The following is a 12,097-nucleotide window of genomic DNA, read 5'->3' on the forward strand; positions in this document are numbered from 1 at the left end:
ATTTCGCAACGTCATATTGATTTACTCTGTACTACCAAGTTTGTATGCTTTATGTTGGTTTGCAATTATAATATTGAGAAAGTTCCAGTGAAACTCTCTGCTTTATATCGGCAGCTTTTCTTCTTATGGACCTTAATTTAAAAGCATAATTTTTCTACACACAGATATTACATATGGAATCGGAACATATTGTATAAAGATACTTCTTTGTTTTTAGACTATTACCTACGATTAACCCTGTTGACTCATCGGTAGGAATGATTTGTTTTTAGAATATTACCTACGATTAAGCCTGTTGACTCATCGGTAGGAATGATTTGTTTTTAGAATATTACCTACGATTAACCCTGTTGACTCATCGGTAGGAATGATTTGTTTTTAGAATATTACCTACGATTAACCCTGTTGACTCATCGGTAGGAATGATTTGTCTTTATTTCAGTCCATTCAACAACAGTAGATTTATACGAGCCTTCTATCAACAGGATGTTGTGTCTATACCTTTGTCATTATCAGTGATTTATTGCCACAATGTAAGGCACCTCTCTTTCATATCGTCTGAGATCCCCAAGGATTGGAAAGCTGCCGCAGTCATCCCCCTCTTCAAAGGGGGAGAAACCCTGGACCCAAACTGTTACAGACCTATATCCATCCTGCCCTGCCTATCTAAGGTCTTCGAAAGCCAAGTCAACAAACAGGTCACTGACCATCTCGAATCCCACCGTACCTTCTCCGCTGTGCAATCTGGTTTCCGAGCAGGTCACGGGTGCACCTCAGCCACGCTCAAGGTACTAAACGATATCATAACCGTAATCGATAAAAGACAGTACTGTGCAGCCGTCTTCATCGACCTTGCCAAGGCTTTCGACTCTGTCAATCACCATATTCTTATCGGCAGACTCAGTAGCCTCAGTTTTTCTAATGACTGCCTTGCCTGGTTCACCAACTACTTTGCAGACAGAGTTCAGTGTGTCAAATCGGAGGGCATGCTGTCCGGTCCTCTGGCAGTCTCTATGGGGGTGCCACAGTGTTCAATTCTCGGGCCGACTCTTTCTCTGTATATATCAATGATGTTGCTCTTGCAGGCGATTCCCTGATCCACCTCTACGCAGACAACACCATTCTGTATACTTCCGGCCCGTCCTTGGACACTGTGCTATCTAACCTCCAAACGAGCTTCAATGCCATACAACACTCCTTCCGTGGCATCCAACTGCAACTGTTCGCTGCCTGCACCCACACGCCCGACTAGCATCACCACCCTGGATGGTTCCGACCTAGAATATGTGGACATCTATAAGTACCTAGGTGTCTGGCTAGACTGTAAACTCTCCTTCCAGACTCATATCAAATATCTCCAATCTAAAATCAAATCTAGAGTCGGCTTTCTATTCCGCAACAAAGCCTCCTTCACTCACGGCGCCAAACTTACACTAGTAAAACTGACTATCCTACCAATCCTCGACTTTGGCGATGTCATTTACAAAATAGCTTCCAATACTCTACCCAGCAAACTGGATGCAGTTTATCACAGTGCCATCCGTTTTGTTACTAAAGCACCTTATACCACCCACCACTGCGACCTGTATGCTCTAGTCGGCTGGCCCTCGCTATATATTCATCGCCAGACCCACTGGTTCCAGGCCATCTACAAGTCCATGCTTGGTAAAGCTCCGCCTTATCTCAGTTCACTGGTCATGATGGCAACACCCACCCGTAGCACGCGCTCCAGCAGGTGTATCTCACTGATCGTCCCTAAAGCCAACACCTCATTTGGCCGCCTTTCATTCCAGTTCTCTGCTGCCTGTGACTGGAACGATTGCAAAATCGCTGAAGTTGGAGACTTTTATCTCCTCACCAACTTCAAACATCTGCTATCTGAGCAGCTAACCGATCGCTGCAGCTGTACATAGTCCATCGGTAAATAGCCCACCCAATTTGACCTACCTCATCCCGATACTGTTTATATTTATTTACTTTTCTGCTCTTTTGCACACCAATATCTCTACATGTACATGACCATCTGATCATTTATCACTCCAGTGTTAATCTGCAAAATTGTAATTATTCGCCTACCTCCTCATGCCTTTTGCACACAATGTATATAGACTCTCTTTTTTCTACTGTGTTACTGACTTGTTAATTGTTTACTCCATGTGTAACTCTGTGTTGTATGTTCACACTGCTATGCTTTATCTTGGCCAGGTCGCAGTTGCAAATGAGAACTTGTTCTCAACTAGCCTACCTGGTTAAATAAAGGTGAAATATATTTTTTATTTAAACACTTGCTCTTTGGCTAGCTTTGCTACCAGCCTATGTCAATGAGCGTTAGCATTCAAGCTAACAACCGCTACATCCAAAATACATATTTTGCCACTATCTCAACTTCAAAAGGCACTTGCACATCTGAGCTGATCTTTTGTTTCAATGGAGAAAATAATAATAAACTCCCACACTGCTCTTTACTAAGCTTTACGTATCGGCCACAGTGGAATAACATGAGAGAAAATAAGAAACATTAGAAAGATACTGAGCAGCTCATGTTATAGACAGAAGCTACACGGCAGACCAATCCGAACTCATCTCTCGGCATGTCCAGCCCATCAATTATCCCAGCCAATTGTGGCTAGAGGAGGGAAGGTTCCTGTCTTTTTCCGTTGGCTAAACCAACTAGGCTCGTAGTTTAACAATTGTATTGGTATTTACAGATGGCATACAAGTCTGTTATTAAGGCATATGAAAGTTCACATGTTCCAGGAGGCATTTCTGCCCCCCACCCCACCCCACCCCCCAAAAAGGCCTCTCCTGTGACTCAATGCTGAGCATGACCTCCGTGTTGCTCTGTCAAAACCGGAGTCCAGACTAGACAAGCTTGTTGAAAACTTCAACCTGTGTGGTTTGATCCGTTTCTTCCAGTTCAGAATAATACAAATAGTTATTGTATTTTAACAGAAACAGTTCCTACTTAGACTTTTTTTTACAACAATACTTTCCACAGTAAGTTTTACGGTAGGCCTGATCATTTTTCATCTGTACTGTTACTGAGGGGTGCACTATCAAAAACTGAGCCGTGTGTGTGTGTGTGTGTGTGTGTGTGTGTGTGTGTGTGTGTGTGTGTGTGTGTGTGTGTGTGTGTGTGTGTGTGTGTGTGTGTGTGTGTGTGTGTGTGTGATGTAGAACAGAACAGAACTTTCCACAATCAGTTTATTCCAGTTCAGAATGAAAATTATTTATTGTATTTTAACAGCAACAGGTCCAACCTAGACAGATGTGTAAGAGTTTTTTTTAAAGAATAAACATGATTTGGCTTTTTATGGGTATTTCATATCATTGTTATATGTTTTTGTTTATATTACATTTGTTTTAGGCATAAGGGCAATGAAATCAACACATCGTTGCATATTTTAATAAGCTTGGGTCCCAGGAAAACACAGTCGGGCCCCAGACTGAAAAAGGTTTCAGAACCCCTGGTGTAAAAGGGTGGGCACAGTCAGACAGGAAGGACTTCCTGTCAAGACCAACTGGTACAAACACTTCTTTAACCGTACGGCCCTTTGAACACAGGGAAGAGGAGGACATAGGCTCGTCTGATCTGGAACTGCTACCATTGTCCTTGGTTGTCATGGGGATGATGATTGTGAGGTTGATGGTGGCGAAGACTTTGCTGATGATGATTTTGGCGTGTTTACGTTTCGTCACCGTCTAAACAAATAATAGTCGTCTTGGACTGGCCAACCAAGAGGTCAAGGCCCTGGACCGAGGTAAGGTTGCCGTCTCCCTGGGAATTCAACACCTAGGTCCATGAACTGATTTCTCACATAAATGCATACATTAATTCATTCAGGTTACAGACCATGTAACTTGGCTTAGCACCCCTTAGACAAAGCGAGTGCAACAACATCCGTGGGTTAGTTACTGGGTTGGTAACACATGATGAAGTTCTGAATCCATATGTGTTAAGAGACCAGATAGAACTGGGATCGGAACCGGACCCAAAAGCTCAACCCTCTCCAAGTTACAGGCCAGTCTATGGGCCAAATGTCCGAAAGTGTAAATATGCGGAAATCATAGCCCTGGAATTAAAATGGGAGCAGTGGAAAGGCTTCACACCTAAATGTTTTATTTCATGTGATTTCAGGTGCCTAACTGGTTATAACTCTTTCCACATTGAGAAAATGAGTAAGGCTTTTCTCCTGTGTGTGTCCTCTCATGTTTTTTCTTGTTCCCTAACCCCTAAAACTCTTGCCACAGTGGGAACATTGGTAGGGCTTCTCTCCTGTGTGTATTCTCTTATGCTCTTTTAGGCTCACAAACACAGTAAAACTCTTTCCACACTGGGAACATTGGAAAGGCTTTTCTCCTGAGTGTGTCCTCTCATGAGCTTTTAGGTTACCTAACTGGGTAAAACCCTTTCCACACTGGGAACATTGGAAAGGCTTCTCTCCCGTGTGTATTCTCTCATGTTGCTTTAAGGTTCCTAACCACCTAAAACTCCTTCCACAGTGGGAACAGGGGTACGGCTTATCTCCAGAGTGTATTCTCTCATGTTTCTTCAGGTTCCCTAAATGGGTAAAATTCTTTCCACACAGGGAGCAGTGGAAAGGCTTTTCTCCTGTGTGTTTAGTCTTATGCTCTTTAAGGTTTCGTGACGTGGTAAAAGCCTTTCCACACTGAGAGCAAGGGTGGGGTTTCTCCCCTGTATGTGTCCTTTCATGTTCCTTCAGGTTCTCTAACTGAGTAAAATTCTTTCCACAATAGGAACACTGGTAAGGCTTCACTCCAGAGTGTATTCTCTCATGCTTTTTCAGATTCCCTAACCGGTTAAAATTCTTTCCACACTGGGAGCAGTGGTGAGGCTTCTTTCCTGTGTGTATTATTGTATGTTCTTTCAGGTTCCCTAACCGGTTAAAACCCTTTCCACACTGGGAGCATTGAAAGGGCATTTCTCCTGTGTGTGTCCTCTCATGCTTTTTTAAATCCTGTGAACATGAAAATATTTTTTCACACTGAAAGCATTGAAAAGGCTTTTCTCCTTTGTGTGTCCTCTCATGCTGTTTTAGGTTCTGTGACTTGGTAAAATGCTTTCCACACTGGGAGCAGTGGTGTCGTCTGGCTGGATTTGGCATTTCTGGGTCTGGTTCTCCTGATGGACTCTTCCTGTTGTGAGACTGTGGTCTTTCTCCTGTCAAAGACAACAGATTATTTAGTTAAATACTAAACAGAGACCTGAATGACACCTCCACATGATAAAACTGTCTTCCTATGAGGTTTAATCCAGACTAGACCCCCCCCAATAACCTGAGGTCAGTTTTCAGAAAATGGCCATCATTTTCAAAAACACTTATGAGGAGGCAGTTGTATGGAACCATCACACATCATCACTTTAATACATAAGCGATTCCACACCAGCGGAAGTGAAAAAATAGTCAGATTGGCAATTCTCACACGTAAACTTAATTACAATGAAGGGTACTTTAGAAATAGATATTTATAATAATACGTTTTATTTATGATCTTATTTTATCTTAATATTTAGTCTTTAAATGAATCTAATCTATAAATTAATGAGAATTAAAGGTGTATTTCGGAATATAGAAATACTCCATATAGAAATACCCCATATAGAAATACTCCATATAGAAATGCCCCATATAGAAATACTCCATATAGAAATGCCCCATATAGAAATACTCCACATAGAAATACTCCATATAGAAATAATCCATATAGAAATACTCCATATAGAAATGCCCCATATAGAAATGCCCCATATAGAAATACTCCATATAGAAATGCCCCATATAGAAATACTCCATATAGAAATACTCCACATAGAAATACTCCATATAGAAATAATCCATATAGAAATACTCCATATAGAAATGCCCCATATAGAAATACTCCATATATACAGAAATGCCCCATATAGAAATACTCCATATAGAAATAATCCATATAGAAATGCCCCATATAGAAATGCTCCATATAGAAATGCCCCATATAGAAATACTCCATATAGAAATACTCCATATAGAAATACTCCATATAGAAATGCCCCATTTAGAAATACTCCATATAGAAATGCCCCATATAGAAATGCCCCATATAGAAATACTCCATATAGAAATACTCCATATAGAAATAATCCATATAGAAATACTCCATATAGAAATGCCCCATATAGAAATACTCCATATAGAAATGCCCCATATAGAAATACTCCATATAGAAATACTCCATATAGAAATACTCCATATAGAAATACTCCATATAGAAATGCCCCATATAGAAATACTCCATATAGAAGTGCCCCATATAGAAATACTCCATATAGAAGTGCCCCATATAGAAATACTCCATATAGAAATACTCCATATAGAAGTGCCCCATATAGAAATACTCCATATAGAAATACTCCATATAGAAATACTCCATATTCCATATAGAAATACTCCATATTCCATATAGAAATACTCCACACATAATATAGAAATACTCCATATAGAAACGCCCCATATAGAAATACTCCATATTCCATATAGAAATACTCCATATTCCATATAGAAGTGCCCCATATAGAAATACTCCATATTCCATATAGAAATACTCCATATTCCAAATAGAAATACTCCATATAGAAATGCCCCATATAGAAATACTCCATATAGAAATACTCCACATAGAAATACTCCATATAGAAATAATCCATATAGAAATAATCCATATAGAAATACTCCATATAGAAATGCCCCATATAGAAATGCCCCATATAGAAATGCCCCATATAGAAATGCTCCATATAGAAGTGCCCCATATAGAAATACTCCATATAGAAATACTCCATATTCCATATAGAAATACTCCATATTCCATATAGAAATACTCCATACACAATATAGAAATACTCCATATAGAAGTGCCCCATATAGAAATACTCCATATTCCATATAGAAATACTCCATATTCCAAATATAAATACTCCATATTCCATATAGAAATACTCCATAATCCATATAGAAATACACCATATAGAAGTACCCCATATAGAAATATTCCATATTCCATATAGAAATACTTCATATAGAAATATTCCATTTAGAAATACTCCAGAGATCAAGAACAGTCAGCTGAGAGAATCCCAGGAGCTCAGCCAGAGAGACCGTTACAGTACAGTAGCATCCAGGGGAACACACAGGTCCCATCCAACAGAACGACATCAGGAGATCCAGAACAGTCAGCTGAGAGAATCCCAGGAGCTCAGCCAGAGAGACCGTTACAGTACAGTAGCATCCAGGGGAACACACACAGGTCCCATCCAACAGAACGACATCCAGAGATCCAGAACAGTCAGCTGAGAGAATCCCAGGAGCTCAGCCAGAGAGCTATGCTGAGAAATATAACAACACACAGGGCCTGTAAACCCTGCAGCATCAGAACTTAATCAGAAACCTCCTGAACATCATCTGGAATCGAGTGAATCATTTAGTTGGATTCGTTTAGTTGGATTCAAAATCTTGCAACCTTACGGTTAACTAGTCCAATGCTCTAACCACCTGCCTCACATTGCACTCCACGAGGAGCCTGCCTGTTACGCGAATGCAGTAAGAAGCCAAGGTAAGTTGCTAGCTAGCATTAAACTTATCTTATAAAAAACAATCAATCAATCATAATCACTAGTTAACTACACATGGTTGATGATATTACTAGTTTAGCTAGTGTCCTGCGTTGCATATAATCGATGCGGTGCGCATTCGTGAAAAAGTACTGTCGTTGCACCAATGTACCTAACCATCAACATCAATGCCTTTCTTAAAATCAATACACACGTATATATTTTTAAACCTGCATATTTAGTTAATATTGTCTGCTAACATGAATTTAGCAGGAGAAAAACTAGAGAAATTGTTTCACTTATCTTGCAACAGAGTCAGGGTATATGCAGCAGTTTGGGCCGCCTGGCTCGTTGCGAACTGTGTGAAGACAATTTCTTCCCAACAAAGAGAGTCAACTTCGCCAAACGGGGATAATTTAACAAAAGCGCATTTGTGAAAAAGCACAATCGTTGCACAACTGTCCCTAAACATAAACACCAATGCCTTTCAAAGGAAGTATAGATTTTTAAACCTGCATATTTAGCTAAAAGAAATCTAGGTTAGCAGGCAATATTACCCAGGTGAAATTGTGTCACTTCTCTTGCACGCAGAGTCAGGGTATATGCAACAGTTTGGGCAGCCTGGCTCGTGGCGAACTAATTTGCCAGAATTTTACGTAATTATGACATCACAGTGAAGGTTGTTACAACGCAACAGGATTATTTAGACTGATAATACGGAACGATATTTAACTGAAAGAATAAACGTTTCGACCATATTAATGATCTAAGGCTCGTATTTCTGTGTGTTATCATGTTATAACTAAGTCTATGATTTGATAGAGCAGTCTGACCGAGAGATGGTAGGCGGCAGCAGCAGGCTCGTAAGCATTCAATCAAACAGCACTTTTGTGCGTTTTGCCAGTTTATGACTTCAAGCCTATCAACTCCCGAGATTAGGCTGGTGTAACCGATGTGAAATGGCTAGCTAGTTAGCGGGGTGCACGCTAATAGCGTTTCAAACGTCACTCTTTCTGAGACTTGGAGTAGTTGTTCCCCTTGCTCTGCAAGGGCCGCGGCTTTTGTGGAGCGATGGGTAATGCCACTTAGAGGGTGGCTGTTGTCGATGTGTTCCTGGTTCAACTGCACCGTCCACAACCAAAGGGCTCTCCAGAGGGTGGTGCGGTCTGCAAAACGCATCACTGGGGGAAAATACCTGCCCTCCAGGACACCTACAACAACCGATGTCACAGGAAGGCAAAAAAGATAATCAAGGACAACAACCACCCGAGCCACTGCCTGTTCACCCCTCTATCATCCAGAAGGCGAGGTCAGTACAGGTGCATCAAAGCTGGGACAGAGAGTCTGAAAAACAGCTTCTATCCCAAGGCCATCAGACTATTAAACAGCCATCACTAGCATAGAGAGGCGGCTGCCTAGATACAAACTTGATATCATTGGTCACTTTAATAAATGGAACACTAGTCACTTTAATAATTCCACTTTAAGAATGTTTACTGCAAACCATGTGTATGTGACCATCAACATCTGCTAACCATGTGTATGTGACCAATAACATATGCTAACCATGTGTATGGGACCATCAACATATGCTAACCACATGTATGTGACCATCAACATCTGCTAACCATGTGTATGTGACCAATAACATCTGCTAACCATGTGTATGTGACCAATTACATCTGCTAACCATGTGTAATGTGACCATCAACATCTGCTAACCATGTGTATGTGACCAGTAACATCTGCTAACCATGTGTATGTGACCAATAACATCTGCTAACCATGTGTATGTGACCAGTAACATCTGCTAACCCTGTGTATGTGACCAATACCATATGCTAACCATGTGTATGTGACCAATAACATCTGCTAACCATGTGTATGTGACCAGTAACATCTGATAACCATGTGTATGTGACCAGTAACATCTGCTAATCATGTTACTGGTCACATACACATCTGCTAATCATGTGTATGTGACCAGTAACATCTGCTAACCATGTGTATGTGACCATTAACATCTGCTAACCACGTGTATGTGACCAATACAATTTGATTGGATGATAATGCCATGCTTGTAACTGTGGATCAAACATATGGCTCATAAACCTTGATACGGTAAATGATGTGAAGTGAACCATTAGGACTCACTGCTGTGTCGTTTGCTTCTATGACATCATAATCCTCAACATCTCATCTTTCAGACAACATCAACTCCTCTTGATTTACAGCATTCCAATCAGACAACATCAACTCCTCTTGATTTACAGCATTCCACTCAAGACAACATCAACTCCTCTTGATTTACAGCATTCCACTCAAGACAACATCAACTCCTCTTGATTTACAGCATTCCACTCAAGACAACATCAACTCCTCGTGATTTACAGCGTTCCACTCATACAACATCAACTCCACTCAGACCACATCAACTCCTCTTGATTTACAGCATTCCACTCAAGACAACATCAACTCCTCTTGATTTACAGCTGTTCCACTCATACAACATCAACTCCTCTTGATTTTCAGCATTCCACTCAGACAACATCAACTCCACTCAGACCACATCAACTCCTCTTGATTTACAGCATTCCACTCAGACCACATCAACTCCTCTTGATTTACAGCATTCCACTCAGACCACATCAACTCCTCTTGATTTACAGCATTCCACTCAGACAACATCAACTCCTCTTGATTTACAGCATTCCGCTCAGACCACATCAACTCCTCTTGATTTACAGCATTCCACTCAGACAACATCAACTCCTCTTGATTTACAGCATTCCACTCAGACCACATCAACTCCTCTTGATTTACAGCATTCCACTCAGACCACATCAACTCCTCTTGATTTACAGCATTCCACTCAGACCACATCAACTCCTCTTGATTTACAGCATTCCTCTCAAGACAACATCAACTCCTCTTGATTTACAGCATTCCACTCAAGACAACATCAAACTCTCTTGATTTACAGCATTCCACTCAGACCACATCAACTCCTCTTGATTTACAGCATTCCACTCAGACCACATCAACTCCTCTTGATTTACAGCATTCCACTCAGACAACATCAACTCCTCTTGATTTACAGCATTCCACTCAGACAACATCAACTCCTCTTGATTTACAGCATTCCACTCAGACAACATCAACTCCTCTTGATTTACAGCATTCCACTCAGACCACATCAACTCCTCTTGATTTACAGCATTCCAAAGGTTGTGAAAGTAGACCTGACCAGTTTAGAATATTTAGCACTGGTTCTGAGGTTTCTATGACAACCCATGAAAAAAGTTATTGCAGATCAGAGATTTAAATGCATGTTTTAACGTCTTGATGTGATTCTATCAAATCAACACATCGATGCAAATCAAAGGTTGTAAAAGTAGGCATTTAACATAATGTGTATATATTTTAATGTTGGAAATAAAACCAACTTTACTTTGATGACTTACTGGTGTTAACCAGATCTCCTGTCTCCTCTTCTGCTTCTTTCAATGTGACAGTTATCTCTCCCTCCACTCCAAAAATTGCATCCTCCTCCTCCTCCTTTTTTTACATCACAGATATAAATATATTTGGTAACATCCCCCTCCTCTTTCACTCTGAACTCTCCTTTGTCTTCATTCACTCTAACGTCCATCTCTTCTTCTTTCACAGTAACAGTCTCATCCTCTACTTCTCTTTTAACAGTCTCTTCTTCTTTCACAGTAACAGTCTCATCCTCTACTTCTATTTTAACTGCGACATCATCCTCTTCCTTCTCCTCTTTCACGAGAGTTTCTTTCTCCGTCCATCCGACCTCCTCTTTAGTATGGGGGCAGTATCTTGGTGCGCTCATGGTCGAGGAAGTTAGCTAGCTAGTTAGCATTAGCGATTAGACGAGTGATAGGCAAATTTAACCAACCAGCTAGCGAACAACGTAAATCTGAAATTAAATTGGGTAACTGGTAGACGTGTGTTTATAACACAATGGCTAATATACTCCGAAATATTATAAAGACCTTGAATATTTCGGCGAGGTAGCTAACTGTTGTTGAAGTGTCCCGTACCTGTCCACTAGATTATACGTCACGCTAGTAGTATCGCGACAAAAACGACTGCTGGCGAGAGTGGGTAACGCAGTTACGGAAAATATTTTATTTATTTTATTTTCAGACAAAAAGTTTATTATAGAAGTCAATATTATATGGAAACGTACAAAGAGAAGCATGTTTTGATTCATGAGTGCAGATTTTTATTGGGTGAGAATTTAAATACTAGACTACTGCACATCTGCATTTAAGATAATTTCATGTTAATTCGCCTAAACATATATTATAATTAACAAATATGTTCATACTGCTCCTACATGGTGTAACAATACATCATGTAGATGTATATAATGAACAGACTAGGTCTATACTGCTCCTACATGGTGTAACAATACATCATGTAGATGTATATAATGAACAGACTAGGTCTATACTGCTCCTA

General features: G+C 40.4%; 1 protein-coding gene across 1 annotated transcript; it reads right to left on the reverse strand.

Annotated features, from left to right (window-relative positions):
• Positions 1-4,226: 4,226 nt before the first annotated feature.
• LOC135530315 (zinc finger protein 250-like) lies at positions 4,227-11,462 on the reverse strand. Its single transcript, XM_064958674.1, has 3 exons — positions 11,259-11,462; positions 11,077-11,170; positions 4,227-5,182 (listed from the first exon to the last, which is right to left on the reverse strand). The coding sequence occupies exons 1-3, from the start codon at positions 11,460-11,462 to the stop codon at positions 4,227-4,229; spliced, it is 1,254 nt and encodes a 417-aa protein (XP_064814746.1).
• Positions 11,463-12,097: the final 635 nt, after the last annotated feature.

Source organism: Oncorhynchus masou, unplaced genomic scaffold, assembly GCF_036934945.1.
Source record: "Oncorhynchus masou masou isolate Uvic2021 unplaced genomic scaffold, UVic_Omas_1.1 unplaced_scaffold_1322, whole genome shotgun sequence".
In the NCBI taxonomy this organism is placed as follows: domain Eukaryota; kingdom Metazoa; phylum Chordata; class Actinopteri; order Salmoniformes; family Salmonidae; genus Oncorhynchus; species Oncorhynchus masou.

Coding starts and splice junctions, on each gene's coding strand:
- LOC135530315 (XM_064958674.1), bottom strand. CDS start 11,462: ATGAGCGCACCAAGATACTGCCCCCATACTAAAGAGGAGGTCGGATGG. Junction 11,171..11,258: donor TGAAAGAAGAAGAGATGGAC/GTTAGAGTGAAT, acceptor ATGTAAAAAAAG/GAGGAGGAGGAGGATGCAAT. Junction 5,183..11,076: donor AGGAGATCTGGTTAACACCA/GTAAGTCATCAA, acceptor TGTCTTTGACAG/GAGAAAGACCACAGTCTCAC.